Raw genomic sequence first — 25,564 nt, 5'->3', positions numbered from 1 at the left:
TACCTGATATGGATTAAATCTTTTTAAAAGAAGGTCAGTATGTGAATATGATATATGAGTAAAATTTATTTTCTTTCAAATACCCATAGAGGGCTGATGCTGAAGTAAGGCTAGTTTCCAAGGAGTTGGAGGGGAAGGGTCAGTATAGTGGGGGTGGGGGGAGTCACTGCTATGGCTGGCGAGGAAACTGCACATGGTAAATGTGAGTGCTTGGAAGCTGGGTCATAGAAAGATGGGCCATGGAAGAAGCAATGACTCAGAGTGTCCTAAAAGCATAGGAGATGTAAAAAATTCCGAGAAATTATTGCTTTCATCAGCATTCTCACCAGCTCCTAGAGTAGTATCAAGTCTCAGTAGTTATAAAAAATTTAGTGAATGAATCAATTACTGATCCAATAAATTTCTAATTTAGGTAAGGCCCATTTTTTTTTTTAACCTTTTACCTAGCACATCGGGTAGGGCGTTTGCCTTGCATGCGGCTGACACGGCCGACCCGAGTTTGATTCCTCCACCCCTCTTCGAGAGCCCAACAAGCTACTGGGAGTATCACCCACACGGCAAAGCCTGGCAAGCTACCCGTGACATATTCAATATGCCAGACACAGTAACAAGTGTCACAATGGAGATGTTACTGGACCTGCTCAAGCAAATCAAGCAATGGGAGGACAGTGACAGTGACAGTGACCTTTTACCTAAGATTAATGATAATAATACTAGACTCTAATCTAGTTTATGTCTTGTCCTACACTCAACAACTACAGTATTTAAGTATTTATAGTATTTAGTTAAAGTAAAAGTAAAGTAAAGGCCCTCCCGTTGATCATCGATTTGCTCGAGCGGGCCCAGTAACGTCTCCATTGGAGACTTTGTTGTTACTGTGTCTGGCATATCGAATACTCTCGGTAGCTTGCCGGGCTCTCTGAGAGGGGCGGAGGAATCGAACTCGGGTCGGCCACGTTGGCTGCGTGCAAGGCAAATGCCCTACCCGCTGTGCTATAGCTCCAGCCCTCTAGTTGAGGTTCAGAAATTTGCTCCTGGTTGTTAAAAAAATTTTTTTTAAAAGACATTATATTTGGTACCACATGCTTGAATAAGTTTGTCAGTTAACAAATATATACATATATACATATGCATATATGCCATCTATAAGATGTAGGTTTGGGGTCAGCATTGCTCAGGGTTTACTCCTGGTTCTGTGCTCAGGGATCATTTCTGATGATGCTCAGGGGAACTTAAGTGGTGTCAAGCATCAAATCTGGGTTGGCTGCATGCAAGAAAAGTGACTCACACACTGGCCTATCTCTCCTGACCCTTAATGAATACTTTTTAAACTCTTATACACCATATTTTTGGCCCATGTAGGATTGTAAAACTGGAGCACTGGTTAAAGTATATATTTCTTTTGTTTTTCTCTTTGTGTGTGTGTGTGTGTGTGTGTGTGTGTGTGTGTGTGTGTGTGTGTCAGGGGCGGGGGGTTAACAAGGATCAAATCTAGGGACTCTATATGCAAGGCCGGTGTTCTACCACCAAGGCTCAGCTTGGCTATCTATGTTACTGCTGATGGAATTATAGTCGTTTAGTATACTTATGAAGGTTCTAGCAGATTTGAAAATGCAAAACAAATGACTAGTATGAATTTTTTACTCACCATTATAACTATACCTAAAGATTAGAAAGATGTTTTCTCATCTCAAAGGGAACTAGGAAACATCACAAATTATAAACTGAATTTATTTGAGAGAGATTATTAAATTTCTCCTCTTAATTTGTCAGTTTATAAAGCTTAAATAAAAAACTACTTAAATTTACATGCTTTTTTTAAAAAAAAATTGAGGAACATAGAATAGAAAGAGGAAATTATTGTGTCTTGAAAGGGAAAAGGAACAAAACTATGTATGATGGGCTAGAAAGAGCTTGACTGATTGGAAATTTGAGAGATGAAGGTCAGAAAAGATAACGAGGCTTGCTGGTTGTGATAAGGCTTGGTGGTCGAGATAATGAGCTGGTCGCGATAATTGAGGTTTTCTGGTCATGATGATGGGCTCATTAATTGAGATAATGTGAGATCACTGTGTGTCACTGTCACTGTACTCCCGTTGTTCATCGATTTTCTTGAGCGGGCCCAGTAACGTCTCCATTGTGAGACTTGTTGTTACTGTGTATGGCATATCGAATACATCATGGATAGCTTGCCAGGCTTTGCCTGCGAGATACCCTCGGTAGCTTGCCAGGCTCTTTGAGAGGGGCTGAGGAATCGAACTCGGGTCGTCCATGTTGGCTGTGTGCAAGGCAAACGCCCTACCCGCTGTGCTATCACTCCAGCCCTAATGTGAGATAAAATGAGACAAATTAGGTTCTTAATTGCGAATGTTAAACATTTTCTTTTGTCTTTCTTATCTAAGTGGACTTGATAAATAAATGACTGTTTCTACTTATATTTTGTTTTGTATATTACACATATATAAATGTATGTGTATATATGTATATATGTGTGTGTATGTGTGTGTATGTGTGTGTGTGTGTATCTTGAGCTTGTGACTATTGGTCATAGAGTGTCTGAAAGGCTTTTGTTCCTTTTGCCCTTTTACTAATAGTTTGTAATTTTACAAAACTTTTTGTTCAGATTTTTTTTTCATATCTTTCGAGTCTCACATCTGATTTCTACTTTTGTCTTTTCTTGTTCTTATACTTCACCTAGGTAGCAAATGCGTAACAACCCTCCCCAAATGGAGTGACTGAAGAAATTAAAAAGAAACTGAATTGACTGAGCAGAGATTGAAAGAGAAGAGCAAATTAGTCTTCATTAATTGCTGAATAGGTAAGAACTTGATTGTAATGATTTCTCAATTGAGTTCTCATGATCCCTTTTCTTCTTGATTCTCAAACAAAAATAAATGTAATTTGAAGTGAAATATGAGCCAAGCAGGTACAGGAAATTTTAAGAAAGTGCTGATAAACATTTTACAAACCAGCTCTCTCAGCTGTCTGGATGACATTGGACAAAGAAGGATTAAAAGACATGTAAAAATATCATTTGTTGGGGGCCAGAGTGATAGTACAGTGGGTAAGGTTCTTGCCTTGCATGTGGCCAACCTGGGTTCAATCCCTGGCATCCCATGTAGTTTCCTGACTACCCATAGGAGTAATTCCTGAGTGTAGAGCAAGCATGAGCCCTGAGGACTGCTGGGTGTTACCCAAAAACAAAAAACAAGTAAAACCAAAAAAAAAATAATTAGATAAGAATATTGCTCAGCTTGAGTGAGGTTGTTTTAGAGTCGTATGCTATGTGATTATCACTGTTAGAGTCCTCTTGTAGCCAGTGTGGTTTAGCCCCAAATTAAGGACTATGAACAAATTTACTTACCACCCATATTATAATTATAAAATTACTAAAAATTGTTAGACATTCTTGCTGTGGTATAATTTTTGATAACTCTTGCCAACATAAGAAATTTTGTCTTGATATGTATTTAGTATTTTCCATATGCGTTTTGAATGCCATGTGCCAATGGATATCTTGGATTTTATGTAATTCTTAGAGAATATTACTGCTTGTTCCTCTACTACAAATTCTCGGTATTTCCTTTGCCTTGTATTTTTGGTTGTTTCAGGGGGTTTCCCAAGTTGAGCTCAGGGAATATTCCCAAGATTCTTGGGTCCCCATTCCGGACGGCCAGTGGGAGGCCCTGAGGGTTGTTGCTCCTTGGATCCTGTGGTGCTTGTGATCACTCAGTCCATACCGGCAGTGCTCAGAGGCCTCCAGCGCCCATCCTTAGGGCACTCAGGAGACCATAGAGCAGCAGGAATTGAACCAGGGTCAGCCACCTGCCTTGCCTGTCCCTTCACCCCTCAATTTATTCCTCTGATCCTTAATGTCTAGTAATACCGCCTCTTTAGTTTCTAAACATCAAACTTACTCCAAAAAAAGTTGGTTTAAAATAAAAGGTAGATGGCCTAGAGAGATAGCATACTGGGGAGGATGCTTGCCTTGCATGTGGTCTACCTAGGTTCAATCTCCTTCGTCCTATGTGGTTTCCTAAGCCTGCCAAGAGCAGTTCCTGAGTGCAGGCCAGGAATAACCCCTGAGCATCACCAGATGTGGCCCTAAAACAAAACAAAAAACCCAACCAAACAACAGCAACAACAAAAAATAGAGGTACATTTTAAAAAGTATTGTAGAGTGCATCAGCAACCTGATGGCACATTCAAACTTCCAGATACCCCCAAATTGCTGCTGTGCCTTTGGCCACACCCCAAAAACTTGGGGCAAAGTTTACCAAGAAAGTAAACAGCCAAAAGTTAGGTATGTGGGAAACACACCCACAAACCACCTCTGGGTCAGCTATATAATTGGAGGCATGGCCTCTCTGGTTCCTGATTGAACTGCTTAATGGTCACGATGCCAGAGCCTCAGAAACAAATCTTGAAACCCAGCGGCTTTTGGCAGAAATGCCTCCGGTCCCTGCAGTAGGTTACCAGTGCTGGGCCAACCCAGGTGGGAATAGGTTTTGTGCCTTGGTCTGTTCCCCCTGGCGGCCTGGTGGCCGCCATCCTCCAGAGGCCACTGGACAGTCAGGTTTGGGCCCGCAGTGACAAGACACGCGGGGCCTCATGGGATGGGGATGAAGCCGGTCCTGTCCTCCCCACCCCAATGAGACCCCAAGTCATTGCCCAACGAACGGCCTCTCTGGCTCCTGATCAAGCTGCGTAACGGCCATGATCCCAGAGACTCAGAAACAAATCTTGAAACCCAGTGGTTTTTTGCAGAAATATGTCTGGACCCCGCAGTAGGTTACTGTCGCCGGGCCACCCAGGGGGGAAAGGGTGCTGTCCCTCCACCTGTTCCCCCTTGACAGCTCGGTGGTCGCCATCCTCCAGAGGCCATTGGACAGTCAGGCCTCGGCCTGCAGTGACGAAACTTGTTGGGCCTCACGGGATGGGGGTGGAGCCAGTCCTGTCCTCCCTGTCCCAACGAGACCCCAAGTCATTGCTCACGAACGGCCTCTCTGGCTCCTGATCAAGCTGCTTAACGGCCATGATCCCAGAGACTCAGAAACAAATCTCTAAACCCAGCAACTTTTGGCAGAAATGCGTCCGGACCCCACAGTAGGTTACTGTGGCCGTGCCACCCCAGGGGGGAAAGGGTGTTGTTCCTCTGCCTGCTTCCCCCGGCGGCTTGGTGGCTGTCATCCTCCATAGGCCATTGGACAGTCAGGTATGGGCCTGCAGTGACAAGACATTTTGGGCCTCATGGGATAGGAGTGGAGCTGGTCCTGTCCTCCCCGTCCCAACTAGACCACAAGTCATTGCCCACGAACGGCCTTTCTGGCTCCTGATCAAGCTGCTTAACGGCCATGATCCCAGAGACTCAGGAGCAAATCTTGGAACCCAGCAGGTTTTAGCAGAAATCCCTCCAGATTTAAGTGTTAAAATTTCAGAATTTCAAAATCGCGTGGCCACTACTGCAGCCATGCGACATCATATGTTTTTCATGACCAGCAATAGAAAACAAATTGTCTACTGTTGCCTTTTCAGCAGATCTGAGTGTTGGGGTAAAATCTGAAATAATAATGGTGGGTCTGGTGTCAAAATATTGAATGTGATCAAAGTAGAGAGAGAGTAATGTGGAAATCATCTGCCCCACAGGTAGGGGAAGGGCGTGGGATGGGGGTATACTGGAGTTGTTGGGGGTGGAGAATGAGCACTGGTGAAGGTATGGGTGTTTAATTGTATGACTGAGACTTAGACCCGAAAGCTTTTAACTGCTCTCATGGTGATTCAATAAATAAAATTATAAAAAATGGAAAAAAATGTATTGAAGACTTTTCCTGAGTTAAGTATCTTTTAGAACTTACAAGAAGTCACCTGGACCATTTTGCCAGCCGTATGTTTATATTGCATGCTTTGTCAGCTGCACCTTAAAATATATTGCCTACCTTCTTAAAATACTCTACCTATAACTGATTATGTGTGAAATAACAATAACAACATGACAACTGGAGTGACGTTTATTTTCCTGTCAGTAAATGGAAGAGGGGACCAGAGAGATACTCAACAGATTGGATGCATGCAAAGCAGGGTGAGGACCAGGGTTCGATTCCAAACACTGCCAAATGTGTCCCAAAATCCAAAGCAAGCAATGATGAATAAGAGGACATTAACACTGCCTTAAAGTTGATTGCTCTTTTCTTATATGTACTAATTAAGAACAGTAACTTGTTCCCTTTCAGTAGTCACTAACTATATTAATTTGTAATTTGGAATGAATTATTAAAATTTGTGAATCATAAAGATAAAAGAAAAACTATTTTAATTTTGTTTGTGAGCTATGCCCAGCAGTGTTCAAGGTTTACTCCTGACTCTGTGCTCGGGGGTCACTCCCTGCAGGGCTTAGGGGACTATATGAAGTGCTGGGAATTGAACCCAGCCAGCCATGTGCAAGGCAACTGTACCTTGTACCTTTTATAAGGTGCTGTATTAATACCGTGGCACCCCAAAATGATCTTTTATGCAGATTTCTCATAAATGTTTGCCTGTTTGGTTTTTGGGAGTTTGTTTTGGTTGGCCTTGGGGTCTCCTGGGTGGTACTCAGAACACCTGGGGTCACTCCTGGTGAAATTTGGCCATTTGGGCTGATGCTTTAGTGCTCATGCCCCAGAGTGTGGTGCTGTGTGGGCTTTATGGTGCCGGGGAGTGCCCAGGCTGCACTGGGCATGCTCAGGAGCCTCTGGGGCCACAAAGCCACGATGTTCAGGGGACCACATTTGGACCATGCCAGAAGTGAGCCTTGAGGAAGCGTGCACCCCAAACCCAGTGCTGTGCAATCCCTAGTTCCATGTTTGCTCTTTTGTACTTCATTTTCAGGAACCCTGAGAATGATTTTCAAAATGACTCATTCCAATATCTGTTCTCATAGCAGTGCTATTTCTGTTCTCTTTTCCTTTTCCTTATAGTTAGGAAACTGTACTGTGTAGTGATCAATGTAGGTAATATCTGATCTGCTTTGGCATTATTACTTTTTCTTCTTTTTGGTTCTGGGGTCACACCTGGCAGTTCAAGGGTACTTCAGGTTTGATGCTTTGGGAGAGTGTGGGGTAACTTCTGCCAGTGCTCAGGGCACCATGCAGAATCAGAGATTGAACCTGGGGCTCCTACAAGACTTGTGTGAACCTCATCCTGTTGAACTCTCTCCAGTCCTGCAATATGCTTTACTTCGAATAACATAAGGTTAGAGTCTGTGACCAAGGTGACTGTTTATTTATTTATTTATTATTAGTGAATCACCATGAGGTACAGTTACAGATTTACAAACTTTTGTGCTTGTGTTTCAGTCATACAATGGTCGAGTACCCATTCCTCCACCTGTGCCCATTTTCCACCACCAGTGGTCCCAGCACTCCTCCCACCACCCCATCCCTTCCCTCCCCCCACCCCGCCTCTGTGGCAGGGCATTTCCTTTTGCTCTCTCTCTCCTTTTGGGTGTGGTGGTTTGCATTAGAGGTATTAAGTGACCATCATGTTCGGTCTATAGTCTCCTTTCAGCCCGCATCTCCCAACCCAAGCGGGCCCTCCTACTTGGTGCTCCCTTCTCTGTCTGAGCTGCCTTTTCCTCCAGCATCCGAGGCCGGCTCCTAAACTGTGGAGTAATCCTCCTGGTACTTACCTCTGCTGGTCTTGGGTGTTAGTCTCCCATTCTGTTACTTTATTTTCCACAGATGAGTGCAGTCTTTCTGTGTCTGTTCCTCTCTTTCTGACTCATTTCACTTAACATGATACTTTCCATGTTGATACAATAGGGTGACTATTTAAATCTCTTCATTTTGATGAAATACAAGTATTCTATCCCAAGATAATTTTTAAGAAGTGACAAGCCGGAGACATAGCACAGGAAATAAGGCACCTGCCTTGCATATGAACGACTCCAGTTCAGTTTCCTGCACTACATATTGTTCACTGAGTACTGGTGGGAGTGACCCTTGAGTGCAGAGCCATGAATTTCCCTTGGGCTCCCCAAAAAGATACGTCTTATCAGGATCTTATGATTTAACATTCTTGCACATGTGAAAGCACAGAAGCAGGTTTTGTAATTCTTTTTTAGGGGACGGGGAGGCACACACCTGAATTGGCTCCACCGGGAGTGATTCCTGAGCATAGATCCAGGAGTAACAACCCCTGAACATTGCCAGGTGTGACCCAAAAAACAAACAAAAAAATGAGATGCTTAGAGATTCAATGTAGTTCCTATAAAAATACCCATGGAATTTTTTTGAGACATAAACCAAATGCTGTTGAAATTTATGTGGAGTAATAAAACTCCCAGAATAGCCAAAGCAGTTCTAGGCAAAGATGGGAGGCTTCTCCTTCCTGACTTTAAATTACAGTGTAAAACTAGACAAGCTAGTGTGGTACTGGAATAGAGACAGACTCTGTAATCCCATGGAATAGAATTGGAAACCCTGAGACAGACCCTTCCGTATATGGCAGCTGCTTCTCCACAGGGGATCGGAGAGCTTGAAGAGCAAGGAGAGCCTCTTCCACAAACAGTATTGGGAAAACTGGTCAGTCCCCTGTGAGAAAATAAACTTACGCTATGAGTTCATTCTCACGCATCTCACACAATGCAGAAACATTGATTTGAAACAGATTGAAAACCTCAAGACCTGAATACACAAATTACATTGAGGAAAACATAGGCAGAACCTTTCACAACATTAAATCTAGAGGTATCTTTAAGGACCTAGTGCCACTGGCCGAACAGATGGAAGGAAAGATAAGCAAATGGGACTCCATCAAATTAAACTTCTCTCCCTTAGAAGAAATGATGACTAGAATAAAAAGACAGTCCACGGAGTTGGAGAAAATGTGTTCCCTCCACTCATCTGACATAGGGTTAATATCCAAGTTATATAAACCACTTGTAAAACTTAACAATCAAAAAAAGGGGGGGGCGGCTGGAGCAATAGCACAGCGGGTAGGGCATTTGCCTTGCACGCGGCCGACCCAGGCTCGATTCCCAGCATTCCATATGGTTTCCCCCAACCACCTCCAGGAATAATTCCTGAGTGCAGAGCCAGTAGTAACCCCTGAGCATCTCTGGGTGTGACCCAAAAAGAAGGAAAAAAAATCAATGAGAAAAGCCCAGAGTTGGGTAGAGAACTTGCCTCACACACCACAGCCAAGCTGCATTCAATTCATGATATGGTCCCTCAGCCCATCAGAAGACATCCCTGAGCACACAGCCAGGAGTAAGCCCTGAGCATCACAAGGTCTGGCCCAAAGTCCAAACAAAACAAACACAAGAGCCAAAATCTGAAAACAACCCTAGTGTCCAAGAACAGATGAGTGGATAAAGAAACTATGGTACGTAGACACAATGGAACACTTCTCAGCTCTAAGAAAGGACAAAATCATGCAATTGCCTGCTATGTGGGTTGTTTTGGATAATATTATGCTGAATGAAGTTAGAGGGAGAGAGAGAGACAGACACAGAATCTCTCAAATATGTGGGATATGAAGAAACATAATAAGGAAACAACAAATAACCAAAGGCAACAGGAACTGAGAACTGGTCTTCAGTAGGAAATGTATCACTACGGAAGTGGGTGAAGGAGGGAGGTTATAGGAAGGGAGTGGGAAGACTCGACAGTGACACTGGGGACAGTGGGGGAGAGAAGCTGACACTGGTGGAGGCTGCAGTGTTGTATCATGACCAAACTCTGCCATGATCAGTATTGTAAATCATGATGTCTAAGATTGGGCCCCAAGTTTGATTTCTGGCACATCTTCTTGTGACACCACTGGTGGTAGTCTGGTGTCCTCACCTCTCAGACACCACCAGGGGACCCAGCACTGCTGAGGCTGAGCAGGATAGCATCACCTGGGCTGACCCAGCCGAGTGTCCCCAGCAGTGGTCCTCAGGGTCCCTAAGTACCTCTTGCATGCTCCTTTCCCCTCTCCAATGCATTTTTTTTAACTTCATCAGTATGACTTTGATCAGTAAGCATAGTAATGTCACATATACTTTATATATATATATATATTATATCTTTAAGAGCTGTGTTTTATAATACATCAAGAACACAGATTTGATAGAGATTGTATAGGTAATTACTTTGACTGTATAACAAAGTTGATGATAACATTGTTTTGGTAAAAGAAAAGCACCTTTTTAATTTTGGGGGTTTATTTTGGTGTGTGTGTGTGTGTGTGTGTGTGTGTGTTCTCCAATGCATTTTTTTTTATGTAGGAGTACTGCTATTTATTCAGCCACTGGTTAGCTGATTGAATTGGGCATGAACTCCACCTTTTTATTCCATTTTTTATAATTTTATTTATTGAATCACCATGCGAGCAGTTACAAAGCTTTCGAGTTGAAGTCTTGGTCATACAATGAAACACCCATACCTTCACCAGTGCCCATTCTCTACCCCCCAAAACCCCAGTATACCCCTATCCCACACCCTCCCCCCTTCCTATGGGCAGATGATTTCCACATTACTCTCTCTCTACTTGACCACATTCAATATTTTGACACCAGACCCAAAATTATTATTTAAGATTTTACCACAAAAAGTCAGATCTGTTGAAAAGGCAACAGTAGACAATTTGTTTTCTATTGCTGGTTATGAATAACATATGATGTCACGTAGCTGCAGTAGTGGCTGCGCGGTTTTGAAATTCTGAAATTTTAACACTTAAATATGGAGGGATTTCTGCCAAAACCTGCTGAGTTCTGAGATTTGTTCCTGAGTCTCTGAGATCATGGCCATTAAGCAGCTTGATCAGGAGCCAGAAAGGCTATTCATGGGCGGCGACTCGGGGTCTTGTTGGGACAGGGAGGAAAGGGCCAGATCCACCCCCATCCTGTGAGGCCCCACGTGTCTGGTCACTGAGGGCTCAAACCTTACTGTCCAGTGGCCTCTTGAGGATGGCAGCCACTGAGCTGCCTGGGGGAGCAGGCGGAGGGACAGCACCGTTTCCCCCCTGGGGTGGCCTGGCTACAGTAACCTACTGCAGGTCCAGATGCATTTCTGCCAAAAGCCACTGGTTTCCGAGATTTGTTTCTGAGTTTCTGGGATCATGGTTGTTAAGCATCTTGATCAGGAGCCAAAGAGGCTGTTCGTGGGCGGCGACTCGGGGTCTCATTGGTGTGGGAAGGAATTGGCCAGATCCACCCCCATCCCATGAGGCCCCACGTGTCTCATCACTGTGGGCCCAAACCTGATTGTCCAGTGGACTCTGGAGGATGGCAGCCACTGAACCACCAGGGGGAATAGGCCAAGGCACGAACCTATTCCCACCCGGGGTGCCCCAGCACCAGTAACCTACTACAGGGACTGGACGCATTTCTGCCAAAAGCTGCTGGGTTTCAAGATTTGTTTCTGAGTCTCTGGGATCATGGCCATTAAACGGCTTGATCAGGAGTCAGAGAGGCTGTTCGTGGGTGACAACTCAGGGTCTTGTTGGGATGAGGAGGAAAGGGCCGGCTCCCGTGAGGCCCCGTGTGTCTCATCACTGAGGGCTCAAACCTGACTGTCCAATGGCCTCTGGCAGATGGTGGCCACTAAACCGCCAAGGGGGAGTAGGCGGAGGGACAGCACCCTTTCCCCTGTGGGGTGGCCCAGCAACAGTAACGTACTGCGGGGTCCAGACACATTTCTGCCAAAAGCCGCTGGATGTCAAGATTTGTTTCTGAATCTCTGGGAGCATGGCCATTAAGCAGTTTGATCAGGAACCAGAGAGGCCATGCTTCCAATTATATAGCTGAGCTGGAGGTGGTTTGTGGGTGTGTCTCTCACATACCTAACTTTTGGCTGTTTACTTTCTTGGTAAACTGTGCCCCAAGATTTTAGGGTCTGGCCAAAGGCACAGCAGTGATTTTGGGGTCTGGAAGTCTGAAGGCGCCATCAGGCTGCTGATGCACTCGCTTCACAGGTACAGACTCACCTGCTGGCGGCATCATACCCCCTCCAATGCATTCTTAATAATCCTTGTATTAAAAAAAATCGATGGTCAATTTGTTTTTGTTTTTGTTTTATTTTGTTTTGTTTGGGGGCCACATCCAGCGGTGCTCAGGGCTTACTCCTAGCTCTGCACTCAGGGATCACTCCTGGTAGTGCTTGGGGACCATATGGGATACCAGGGGTTGAACCCAAGTCAGCCACATGCGAGGCAAGTGCCTCACCCATACTATTGCTCTGGCTCCTTGGTTGTCATTTGGGTAAAACTTTTTATTTATTTATTTATTTTTTTAGAACCCCCTTTTTTTGCATTTAGCTGAGAGTGTTTTCAGCATCTGAAGTAACCAGGTTATTACTTTCTCTTTTCTGTCAGTTAAGGGCTAGCACTGTAGCACTGTCCTCCCTTTGTTCATTGATTTGCTCAAGTGGGCAACAGTAACATCTCCATTGCAAGATTTGTTGTTACTGTTTTTGGCATATCGGATAAGCCACGGGGAGCTTGCCAGTCTCTGCCGTGCGGGCAGGATACTACCGGTATCTTGCCAGGCTCTCCAAGAGGGACAGAGGAATTGAATTTGGATCGACTGCCTGCAAGGCAAATGCCCTGCCCGCTGTGCTATCACTCCACTATGATCACGTAGGTGGTTTTCCCAGGGTGAGAGGCTCATCCATTGCACTCGGGATCTGCTGACCCCTGCTGTTTCCCCAAATGTGGGAAACTCGACAGTTAAGGTGTATTTGTAAAAAACTTAAACCCTTGATTTTCTATTGACACCCTCTGTGTAAGGTGGTTACTGCTTAGGTAAAGCCAGTTGGAAGATTTCATGCTTCCTGAGGTTTGTTTTCTAAACAAATAGTTTGAGCAAAGGACACATAGTCAAGAAATGTGGCATGAATTCTGAAAACTTGGTTATATTAGCAACATAGAAAACTGAATATTTGGGTGACTCTGATGAAAGTGGTGATTATTGTAAACAGGAATGCCACTCAAGAATTTCTCTGTCATGGGAGCTGGAGAGATGGTTCAGAGGGCAAGGTGCTTGCCTTGCAGGTAGCTGGCCCGAGTTTGATCCCCAGCATCTCATGTGGTCGCTAAGCACTGCCAGTAGTGATTCCTGAACACAGATCCAGGAGTAACTCTCGAGCATTGCCAGGTGTGGCCCCAAAATAAAAACAGAAAGAATTTCTTTGCAGGGCCAGAGAGCTAGTACAGCTGGTAGGGCGCTTGCCCTGCACACACCCAGCCAGGGCTCGATCCCCAGCATCCCATGTTGTTCCCCAAGCACCACCAGAAGTGACTTCTGAGTGCAGAAATGGGAGTAACTTCTGAACATCACCAGATGTGTGGCCTTAAAAATGCATGTGAATTTTTTTGCTTTCAGGTGTTTTATAGTCTACAGGGAAGATGGTTTGACTTTTTCTAATACTTATGCTGAAGGAACTTTCTAGGTTTTTTTGTGCGGGGCATATCTTACATTGCTCAGGGGTGACTTTTCGCCACGCTTGAGGGACCATATGGTGGTGCCAGAGATTCGAACCAGGGTTGGCCACTTGCAGAGCAAGAGCCTTAACCAGCTGCACTGTCTCTCTTGCCCAGGACTTTGTAGTTTTTTAGTGGGAAAATGGGCTTCATTGTTCAAATAGACTTGGGAAACTCTGGCGTAAGCAAAGCCTGGTACCTTTTTCTGCTGAAACGTTGACGTTTTTTGAAATAGAAGTATAAAAAAAGAGGCGTGCGACATATATACCAAATTTATTTGTTCATGGATCTTTGTATTTACCAGAACTAAATCTAGAATGAGACAGATGTTGGGAAATTTTTTTTGCATTAGAGTCCCCTCCCCCCCCCCATTATATAAGCAATGGTGAACCTGTGGGGGCGTATTCCTCTAAAGAAATAAAGGTTTTTTGAGTGTTATCAGAAAACTGAAGATTTTGATATTTAAGTGTTTGCTAATACACAATGGATTCTACTTGGTCTGTTTTTTCTTTGCACTTATCATAAGCTACGCTACTGCAATAGTCTCTGCCCTACTTTTATTATTTGAAGGCCTTCTGTTGTGTTTGCAGAGATTCAGGACCCAGATTCTCATCTGGGGGTTCAACACTCTAGATTACTAGGAGATCTGCTCAAAGGCAAGATTCCATGTAAAAGGTGGTTGCTTTCTCCTCTCCTTGGTATGTTTTTTAGTTTGGGAATAGGAGACCGTCTTCGGCTGGATTTTATCTGGGCAAAAGCCAGATTGAGAGTGAACCCAGTAGAACTGGTTTGTATTTGCTTCCTTAGGGTTATTGCTAGACTGGGAACCCTTTTCTTATATCACAGTTTGGGTCTTCTTGGGACCATGCATATGGCTTGAGAGCAAACCTCAAATCCCGAATATGTGGGTAGGCCTACAGTTACGAATTCTCAGGAGAGATTTCCCCAGCTTTTTTCATATCCCACTTGTAGGCCATAATGAGACAAAAATTAATTTAAAATAAAATTTTGTGGAAATGTCATTGCTCTATAACAAGTTTCAGGTGTATAGAATTATAATTTAACATTTATGTATGTGAGTTCAAAAAGTGTGGATGGCAAGGACAGTGGAGACAAGGGCCAGGAAGATTGCTCCTGGCCCTTGGTAACCTGCCTTATGAGCTGGGGGGAAGGCAGCTGGGATAGAGAAGGGATCACTAAGTCAATGATAGTCGGAGGGATTGCTCCACTTCAGCCCCTTTCCCTCATATCCACCAACTTTCTGTAGCTGAATTTTTGTTTTGTCCTGGGTCCATCCAAGGCAGGGACCCTCCTTTTGGGAGTGTTAGGAAATAAGAACAACTGAGGCTTTAGTCAAGTAAATATGATGGATGCCCAGGAGTAAATATTATTCAGAGTCAATGAACTCCCATGTTACAAAAGCACAGCATCAACTGTCTTCCTGTGTCTATACAAAAAGGACATTGTTAAACCATGCAAAGGGCATAAAGGAAAGAGAAAAGCAATATAGAATTATTAGTGCTTGATGGGATTGGGTATGCCTCAGGAGCACTGTGGTGGGAGTAACTCAGTAGACCTAACCTCCCTGTCGGAGGAGCAAGGACAAACCAATATTTCCAACATGTATACACAATGATCACCACCAAAATGGGAGTTTTCCTACTGATGATGGGTGTGGTGGTGAATTATTTCCACAAGAAACCATTACTAATAGCATTGTTATACCACGGAATCTTAAAAAAATAAGTTTGTTTTCCTCCACTGCCTCCAGTTAGCCCCTTTTACCCGTTACTTCCTCCTGCTCCACTTCAACCCCTTTTCCTCACATCCACCAACTTTCTGTAGCTGAATTTTTGTTTTGTTCATTTGCTTTGTTTTTTTTAATATTTCATAACACTGTGTGATAGAAATCAAACTGTATTTTGAAGCAGGCCGTATTAACTCCCTGTATCAATAAATAGGTTTTTGAAACACTTTTAGTTAGGGCTGGAGCGATAGCACAGTGGGTAGGGCATTTGCCTTGCATTCGGCCAAGCCGGCCGACCCCAGTTCGATTCCTCTGCCCCTCTCGGAGAGCCCGGCAAGCTACCGAGAGTATCTCGCCCACACGGCAAAGCCTGGCAAGCTACCCATGGCGTATTCGATATGCCAAATATAGTAACAAGTCTCACAATGTTACTGGGCCTGCTCAAGCAAATCGATGAACAAGGGGAGGACAGTGACAGTGACAGGAATGTGAGCCTTGGAAGTGCCTGGCTTTATACAGAAGTCTCAGTTCTGGGGCCAGAGAAATAGTATAGGTGTAGGGCGCCTGCTCTGACCTGGCTTTAGTCTCTGGCGCCCAACATGGTTCCCTGAGTACCGCCAGAGTGATCCCGGAGCCCAGAGCCAAGAGTAACCCCTGAGCACTGCCGATGTGCACCCCCCCCCCCCAACTACAAAAACAAAATCGAAACAAAACTAACAAATAAAAACCCACAAAATCCAGCCAAATGTCTCAGTTCTGATTCCTTGTCTTACATGGTTTCAAGATTCTCCTGATCTTGCAATGCTTTTCAAACCAGAACCTTGGCCAGAGACAATACAGGGGTAAAGTGCTGGCAGAAGGGTTTGATCCCTAGCACTGCATACGGTTGTCATCCTCTTTCTCTAACGCCCTGCCATCCCCTGCACAACCTTCACCCCCACAACCAGGTCACCACCAGGAGTGATCCTTGAGCTCGGAGACTGTGTGGCCTAAAACCCAAAAAAGGAAAAACGAAACAGAACACTCCTTAATTGCTAAGATCTGCAAATCCTTACCACGCGGTATCAACTTATCAACATTGCATTGTAACCTTTGGCTTTGTCATTATTCTGGAGACTCTGAGAATTTCCTTTATATTCTTTCAAGTCAATCTATACATTTGGAAGAATATACTCCTCCCTCCCCCCCCATCTAGATCATGTCAGCCTATGTATTGCCAAAAACAAAAATTCAAGCATACCTTTTATAATTAGAAACTAGCATATTCCCATTTTTTTTAAAAAAAGACTTTTTTTCTTTTTTTCTCTTTTCCTTTTTGTTGTGAAGTTGTGGGGGTTGTTCCCAAGCTGTGCTCAGGAGTCCTGGGAGCACCTCCCAGTGAGTATCAGCCAACTGGTCCAGCTTTAGTATGAGTGCCCAGAGGTGTCAGGGATTACTTGGGTCGTTCCAATGATGCTGGTCATGGGGAGTTGCAGGATCACCCTCAGAAGTGTCTAGGGACCTCCTGGGCTGTACCTGGTGATGCTCAGAAGACCATTTGGTACAGGATATGGTACCAGGGTTGGCTGCATCACGTTCAAGGGCCCCGACAAGCCTTGAGCTCCCTTTCCAGCCTCAAAAGACAGACCTTGTAAGAACATTCAAAGTATAATAGTGTATGTATGGGGCAGGGAGGACTCATTTTCATAAAAGGTTGGTTCTTACTTGCTCACCAAACCCCCGGCGGTTGTCTGGCTTTTTACCTGAGAACACTAACTGTTTCCTTTCTTCTTAGATGTTCCTTCTGTAATGGAAGATGATTGAAGACAAGGGCCCTCGAGTTGCTGACTATTTTGTGGTGGCAGGATTGACTGATGTCTCAAAGCCTCTGGAAGAGGAAATTCACTTCAATGATGCCTGCCACAAAGTAGCTAAGCCAAAGGAACCTATCACTGATGTTTCAGTTATTATGAAATCTCTTGGGGAGGAAGTTCCGCGGGATTATGTTTGTATTGATGTCACCCCAAGTGGACTATCCGCTGACCTCAATAATGGAAGTCTTGTGGGTCCACAGACTTACCTCTGCTATAAAAGAGGAAGAGATAAACCTCCACTTACAGATCTGGGGTAAGTTGATTTTTGGTACTGTTTGGTATTTGGTTTTTGTTTATTTGAGAATTTTTGGTATTTAAATAGTATATTATGAAGATTTTGGAATTAACGGCTTGATTTTTTTTCACTGATAGTGACACAGACACAGGGCCAGAACCATGGTACTGCAGGGAGGGCACTCTGCTTGCACGTGCTATTCCTGGCTCCCATATGGTCCCTCGAGCAACTCCAGGAGTAATTCCTGAGTACAGAGCCAGTAGTAAGCACTGAGCATCACTGTTTGTGGCCTACAAACAAACAAACAAACACAAAAAAACAACCAGAAAAAAAGATACACATTGAACATTAAGGGGATAGCCCGAAGTGCCGGAATACGTGCCTTGCCTAGGATATATAGACCCAAGGTCACAATAGCCTCCTGAGCACTTCCTGGAACGCCACCCCCAGTGCCAAATATGACACATTTGCTTGGGGGCCACACCCAGTGATACTTCCTACTTTGGTACTGGGTGACCATGTGGTGCCACACATGAAACTTGGTCCCCGATGCATGGCGTGTGCCCCACTCAGATACACGTTTATAACCAGAACCGTATTCCTTTCCTGCCTTGGCCTCTTTTTGTCCTTGATGTCAGGTTGTCTGCATGTTCCCAGCTCTTGCATCCTTTCTGAATCTCTTTTTATGAAAAGAGGGAGAAAGAATTTGAAAAACATTTATTTAAAAAATGAATGAATGAATTATGCTGGTCATAAAAAGTGTTTATTATTCTTGGTTTTGTTTCTGGGGGCCATACCCAGTGGTGCTCAGGTCTTACTCCAGGCTCTGTGCTCAGGGATCACTCTTGGTGGGGCTGGGGAGACTAAGTGTGCTGCTGGGGACTGAACCCAGGTCAGGAAGAGGCAAAGCAGTTGCCTTCTTCACTGGACTATTTCTCTGGCCTCCTCAAAGGGTTTGTTTTGTTTCTGTGTATGGAGCATACCTGGCAATGTTCAGGGCTTACTCCTGCTCTTCACTCAGGGATCATTTGTGGCTGTTCTCTGGGGACCACATGGGATTCCAGAGATTGAACCCGGGGCAGCTGCATGCAAGACAAGTACCTCACCTCTGTACTATCTCTCCAAACCCCCAAAATGTCTATTTTTAAAATACAAGGAAAAGATGGCTTTTTGGCATAAGTTATAATGATCCATATAGATACTTTGGATATATGTACATACAAAAACAACAAAGGGATTGGTGCTTTATTTAGAATACTCTTATGAGCTTAGAACTCTTTTTTTGTATATAGTGTATATATTGAGATCTAATTCACATATCATGTAAACTTAAATTTTCAATTCATTGTTTTTGTTGTATTTATGGGATGGTGCAACTTATCACTACAGTAACTTTTAGAATATTTTTATCATGCCAGAAAGAACCCTTTGTGCCCATTTCAGTCCCTCTTCACTTCCTCTCAGCCCAATCAGCTCTGGGCAATCCCCAGTTCACTTCCTGTCTTCAGTGACAGAACTTGCCTTTTCTACACATTTTATAAAATGAAATGGAGCTATATTTGCTTGCTTTCGAGCTATAACTGGCATATTTTACTCAGCATGTTTTCAGAGTTTATTCACATAAGAAGTAAGCCCTCAGCACTGCAGGATGTAGCCTCAAAACAAAACTGTAGCAATGTACAAACAAACAAAAAGCACCTTAAAAAACAACAACAAAAAAACCCTAATGCCAAGGTCTTAACATTGAAATCCCAATCAGAACATTTTTGGTTTTGAGACACCTCCGGCAGTGCTCAGGGGTTACTCCTGGCTCTGCACTCAGGAATTATTCCTGGCGGGGCTCAGGGGACCAGATGGGATACTGGGGATCAAACCCGGGTCATTCATTCAGAGAAACCCCTCTCTGTGCTATCGCTCTGGCCCACCAGTCTGTGAATTCTGGAGGGATAAAGTGATGTTTTTTCCAGTGTGATGTTTCTTTGTGTCCTCGAGTGTATGAATGGAGTGTTTAGAATCCAAGGCCTGGATGCTTTGACTGTTCTTTACTAAAAGCCCATGATTATGCTACACTGTAGGAGGACAAACAGTGCTGGAAAAATTCACCCGGACTTTTGATTATAGGTAGATTGGGGGGGGGGGGCAGAGTGGTAGTACAGAGGGTAGGGTGCTTACCTTGCTTGTGGCTGGCTGAGTTCGAGCCCCAGCATCCCAGGTGGTTCCCTGAGCACTGTTGGTTTTTCACCCTCACCCCAAAGAAAAGGGTAGATAGGAGGTTATTTTCTCTTTCTTGTTTGAGGAGGTCATTTTTCTCTGTGAAATGACTGTCTCTTAAAACTGGGGGAATTTCTTTACAATAGCCAGAAACTGGAAGAAACCTGAATGCCCAAGAACAGATGACTGGTTAAAGAAACTTTGGTACATCTACACAATGGAGTACTATGTAGCTCTTAGAAAAGATGAAGTCATGAAATTTACATACAAGTGGTACAATATGGAAAGTATCATGCTAAGCGAAATGAGTCAGAAAGAGAGGGATAGACATAGAAAGATTGCATTCATCTGGGGGATATAAAGTAACAAAGTATGAGATTAATACCCAAGAATTGCTGAGATCAGCAACAGGAGGATTACTCCATAACTTAGAGGCCAGCCGGGTATCCTAGAGGAAAGGGCAGCTCAGATAGAGAAGGGAGCACCAAATAAAGGATGTTTGGAGGATCCTCCCAGGAGGGGAGATGCATGTCGAAAGTAGACTATGGACTGAACATGTTTGCCACTCAATGCCTCTTTTGCAGACCACAACACCCAAAAGGAGAGAGAGAACACAGGGGATTGCCCTGCCACAGAGACGGGGGGATGGGGGGATGGGGGTGGGAGGGATATTATCCATGGTGGTGGAAAATGGGCACTGGTGGAGGGATGGGTATCTGATCATTGTATAATTGAAACCAAAGCACAAAAAATTGTAAATCTACAACTTAAAAAAAAATAAAATAAAATAAAGGGGAAAAAAAATAGAAAAAAAAAAAAAAACTGGGGGAATTGTTAGAGGTAATTGTGTAAGTGTATTCTATATTATCTGGTGAAGAACCTTTTTCTGAAATCTCAAATTGAGGAATGTTGCTCTTATGAAGATGCCTGGTAAAACAGAAAAAAAGAAATCTATTAAATGAAATTAAAAGCAGTGTCTTTGCACATCATATTGCTGTTCTGTGGTTTATGGCAACAAACATGAAGGTTAACTGCAATTATCTTTACATTGCTTGACTTTTTGATGGGGAAAGATGGTGATCCTTTCATTTTGGGCAGAGCTGTGTAGTTCAAACATGCAGTACAACTGGAATATCTTCACCAAATCTAAGGATTAGACACATGACAGACTTTAAGGGTGCTGGCACATTAATTTTTTTAAATTTATGTTTTAGGGTCTTGTACGACTGGAAAGAACGCTTGAAACAAGGCTGTGAAATCATTGAGACTACTCCCTACGGACGCCCTGCCAACATCAGCGGGGGCACGTCTTCACAGCGGGTCTACATCACTTACCGGAGAGCCTCTGAGAACATGACCCAAAACACGCTGGCTGTCACAGACATATGCATTATCATACCCAGTAAGGGAGAAAGCCCTCCACACACATTCTGTAAGGTGGACAAGAACCTCAGTAATAGTATGGTAAGTCACTCTTTCATACTGAGTGAATTAGCCACTGATAAAATAACAGAATAAAAAGGGGGAGAAAAAATGTTATACAAGATGTTCACATCTTAGTTTAGGAAACTACTTTAGTTGTCCTTTCAGAAGGAGTTGTGCAGAACTTTTCCTCTTCATTCTTATTTTATTTAAAAATAGCTTTTTTTTTTTTTTTGGTGGGCTGGGTTGGTGGATTGAGTTGGGCGAGGGAGATAGCTCAAATGGTAGAGCACATGCCTAGTACTTGATGTCCTGAGTTTGATCCGTGATACCCCGTGGCCCCCTTAGCACAATCACCAAACATCTGGCTCATCCTGCCAGACTGGGATGGCCAAGCATCACCAGGTATGGTCCCTGTTAAAAAGACATATACAGATACAGGGGGCTGGAGTGATAGCACAGCGGGTAGGGCGTTTGGCTTGCACGCGGCCGACCTGGGTTCGAATCCCGGCATCCCATATGGTCCCCTGAGCACCGCCAGGAGTCATTCCTGAGTGCAGGAGCCAGGAGTGACCCCCTGTGCATCGCCAGGTGTGACTCAAAAACCAAAAAAAAAAAAACAACGTATACAAGTCCGTCTTTGTATGAGGTGAATCCTATACCCTGTCATGCACTTGAGGGTTTCTTACCCCTCCCGTGTCACAGCTGTGGCCCACGGCAGCCTCATTTTTTAGTGGCATTAGGACAGTAGTCTCCTGTTGTGGGAAAGAACTGAACTGGTTAGCAAGTTAGGTTTGGGGACCATGTAAGTCTCTCTCGCATAGTCAGTTTTTTTTTCTATACACAATCTTTTAAAAAAATGTAATAATCATTCTTACTTAAGGCTTTTTTTTAAATAAAAAAAAAAAGAAAGGCCTTCTGGTGAAATGCAGGTTACAGTTTGCCAGATTTCTGGTCTAACCGAACCCTGGTTCCACATTTTTCCTATCACTCTTCTTCGTGTAGCCACACACATGATCCTTTCTTAAAACACAGATTAGATCATATAATTTCTCCACTTATAATCATACGTGGCTTTCTCTTTCCAGTAAAAACTAAATTAAATATTTTTATTTAATAATACACAAGGCTATTGTGAACATGGTCACAACAAAATATCCGTAAAATAACTTAGCTTCATTGCGCTATTATGATTATACACTAGTCTAAGTCTCTCAGTGAATCCTCACAGCCACACTGTGTCTGTTTCCCCCTCACATCTGCCCATCGCTGAGGACTTAGATGGGGTGACAGCAGCGTATCCCTGAAAGATTTAAATTTTCACTCTCGTTAACCAGTGTTGCAGAAATAAAACAAAGCCGTAGCATTAAGAAAGAATAAAGCTAGATTACTTATATTACTAGATATTAAATTTTATTGGAAGTAAAAAACAAAAAACTTCATAAGGAAATTAACTGATTAAACATTTTTCCAAGCCTCCTCAGCAGACTTATATATTAAATTTTTATGTCCGTATTATTAAATAAAAATATATAATCAAACTGCTTTATGCTAAGGTAGAATGAATGAAATCATGGCACATTCACTTAATGCAGCAATTTTCAGTTGTTCAGTATTCTTATATATTTAAAGATATTCTATCTCCATAATAAGGTAATCAAAGTAATGTCCTTCACTTAGGACATTAAATTATGGTCATTGGTGGGGGGAGGCAGTTGGGCACACCCATTAGTGCTCAGAACTCCTGACTCTGCATTTAGAAAAGGCTCCTGGTTGGACTTGGGGAAGCATCTGGGGTGCCAGGGATGGAACTTGGGACCACATGGAAGGCCAGTGTCCTCCCCGCTATGCCCTCACTCCAGTTCCTGAATTGTGCTCATTTGTGTGTTAGAATTTTTGTAGGTATTTTGATATTTTTACGTCCCACACGGGATGTACACCAGATATTTAGTTTTTCAGATGAAGTTTTTGAAGGAAGAGAAATAAAATAGGATCACTTGGGAATCGTAGAGACCAAAGGAATGAAATGAAAAGCATTAATTTAAAGATACAGTAAAAGTTATTGATGCTGAAGAAAAAGAAGCAGGGCTTAAAACTGCAAGAGTGTTTCAAAACATTTTCCACTTACACAGTTCAGCAAAAGGGAAAGTAGGAGAAAACATGGTTCTAAAAATACTTTCAAAAAAAAAAAAACTTTCCAGTATGCTGTTAAGCTCTTTGGCGCTGTAAGTGTCCATAATGTGGTTTACCACAGCAAAACCTTACATTCAGATGCCCTTTCCCCTGCAGGACCATCTTGTCTTATTTTGTGTTGTGCTGGGAGAAGCCCAGATCTCCTGCCAGTAAGATTCGCACTTTCCCAGCCCAATCTGTTTGCTTTAGGAGAAAGAACGGATTTGGCCAAGCTTAGTGGGTCGCTCCGTGTCCATGCAACAGCCATTACTAGACAGAGGTTCACTTGGCCAAGTGTTTACTTGGTCAAGTGTTGCGTGAGTATTCCCTGGTCTTTGAGCATTGCTTGGAAGCACTCAAAAGAAAAAAAAAATCAACCCAGTAATTAGGAATTTAAAAGGAAGCCATAAAAGGATATATTCCACATATCACTCTTTAAAGTAGAAATGTTAACAAAGCAGTAATATATCACTGAGCATATTTTTTTAATTTAATTTTTTTGAGTCACAGTAAGATGGAGAAGAAACCACGATTTGAGCATTTTTATGTGCTAGAATTTCTTTAAACGCATGTGAATGAAATGTACCAGCCTCAGGCTAATTCTGGGGGACAGGAAGGGGTGGAAGATGGGGCTTTAGCTAAAATTGTCGGTTTCGTTTTTTTACAAATTAAAATATCTGAAACAAATATGGTAAATAGCATTTATCAGATGGAGCTCCTGAGTAAATACACGTCTTTATAAGAGTCTCTTCTTATTAAGAGTAGATTTCTTCTTTTGGTTTCCAAGTCTTCTGTTCTTCCTCCCTGCCTGCCTTCCTTTCATCGAGAAAACATCAGCATATACAACTCTACAGATTTTCGGGTTAAAGTTTAATATCTCTTCAAAGTATGTACCACAGGGCCACCCGCCACTGCAGTGCCAGCATTCCAGGGTCACAGCCCCCGTCCTCACTTCTTCCTTTCTGCCTCCCTGTCTGCGAACCACATGTCTGGAAAGTAAACTCATAGCTCTGTTTCTCTTGGTTTTGTCTGTTCACTTGCTTATTTACCTTCTTATCCCACATATGAGTCAGAGCATTGTAATATTTGTCTTTCTCTTTCTGACTTGCTTTGTTGTTAGCATAAGCCCCCTCTAGTTCTCTCCATGTTTTCACAAAAGACAAGGTTTCACCTTTTCTTCTTGCTGAATCGTGTTCCATTGTGTCTGTGTGCCATATCTGTTTAATCTAGATGTATATTTTGTTTGTCTCTGCACCACACCTGGCTATGCCAGGGTTTATTCGTGACTCTGATCAGGGGTTGCTCCCAGCAGTGCTCAGGGAATTATATGTGGCATGGGACTGTGTGTAGAACAGGTGCCTTACCTGCTAGACTATCTCTCCAGCCCCCATGTTTTCTGTATTCATTCATCTGTCATGAGGTGCTTGTGGTGTTCTCATGTCCTGGCTATTGTAAACAGCACTGCAGTGAGTATAGGTGTGCATGTAGTAAAAATATTTCTTAAAATAGATTTATATTTTCTGCGTGTTTGTGTTCATTGTTATGATCCTTTCCTCATATGCTTCCATTCACACGAATACTCTACCATGTATGCACAAATACACTCTCACATTGATTCATTTGACAAGGAGTTATTGAACATTTATGTATGTTAGGTAGTGGTATCGATGTGAACAAAACAAAGCACTTATGGATCATGGATCTTATCTTCTCTAGCGGTGAGAGACAGATAATATATATAATAATATGCCAACTGCTGGTAGGTACTGTGGAGGAGAGAGCAGTGTGAGACCAGGGGACTAGGCAGGACTGGGCAGAACAGAGGGGAGCTTGTTCCAGTAACTGCGACGAAAGAAGGGCTCCTTACCTCCAAAAGTAGTATTTGAGTTGAGTCCTGAAGAGGTGAGGCAATGTGTTCTGTGAATGTCTCTCACCACCTACATGTCAGTAGGTGACGTCTCCTGAGTTCCATTCCCACTTTTCTCTCTTGCCATAACTTCCTTTGATTCTTCACATGGGGGCCAACCAAGTGTTTCCAACCAAGTACAGCACATCTAAAACGGAGCTTTTCTCCTGATACAAGTGTGCCTACCTGATCGTCTTTCCCATCTTGCTGACACCTGGCACTAGAAATTTGAAACTCCTTTGTGTATTGCTGTTATTTAAAACCATGGGACAGTATATGGGATCATTTAAAGTAAAGATCACATTCAATGATCAGGAAAAGAGAAAGAACTATGAAGGAGACAGGAATGGCCAGAGATTTGGTGCAGAGGCACCCATGAGAGTATGAAGTCCCAAAAGTTCAAGAAAAGAAAAATGTTTCAACAGGGGTGTCATTTTAAATGTATAAATATTGTGGGGGGGGGAGTTCATTGTTTGGGGGCCACATACTGCAGTGCTCAGGGCTTACTCCTGGTTCTTTATCAAGGATCTCTCCTGGCAGAGCTCAAGGAATCATAAGGGGGTGCTGGAGGTTGAACC

General features: G+C 43.3%; 1 protein-coding gene across 7 annotated transcripts in view; it reads left to right on the top strand.

Annotated features, from left to right (window-relative positions):
* DENND4A (DENN domain containing 4A) overlaps positions 1-25,564 on the top strand; it is a 147,827-nt gene that overhangs the window by 29,904 nt on the left and 92,359 nt on the right. For all 7 annotated transcript variants that reach the window (XM_056126732.1, XM_056126737.1, XM_056126736.1 and 4 more), the window contains exons 3-5: positions 2,699-2,818; positions 16,962-17,293; positions 20,701-20,950. In XM_056126732.1, the coding sequence (XP_055982707.1) occupies positions 16,983-17,293; positions 20,701-20,950 (561 nt within the window). In that variant the 5' untranslated portion in view covers positions 2,699-2,818; positions 16,962-16,982. The remainder of the gene's footprint in view (positions 1-2,698; positions 2,819-16,961; positions 17,294-20,700; positions 20,951-25,564) is intronic.

The sequence above is a fragment of the Sorex fumeus genome, unplaced genomic scaffold (genome assembly GCF_029834395.1).
Source record: "Sorex fumeus unplaced genomic scaffold, SorFum_2.1 ptg000063l, whole genome shotgun sequence".
In the NCBI taxonomy this organism is placed as follows: Eukaryota; Metazoa; Chordata; class Mammalia; order Eulipotyphla; family Soricidae; genus Sorex; species Sorex fumeus.
This window is presented reverse-complemented; position numbering and strand designations above follow the sequence as displayed.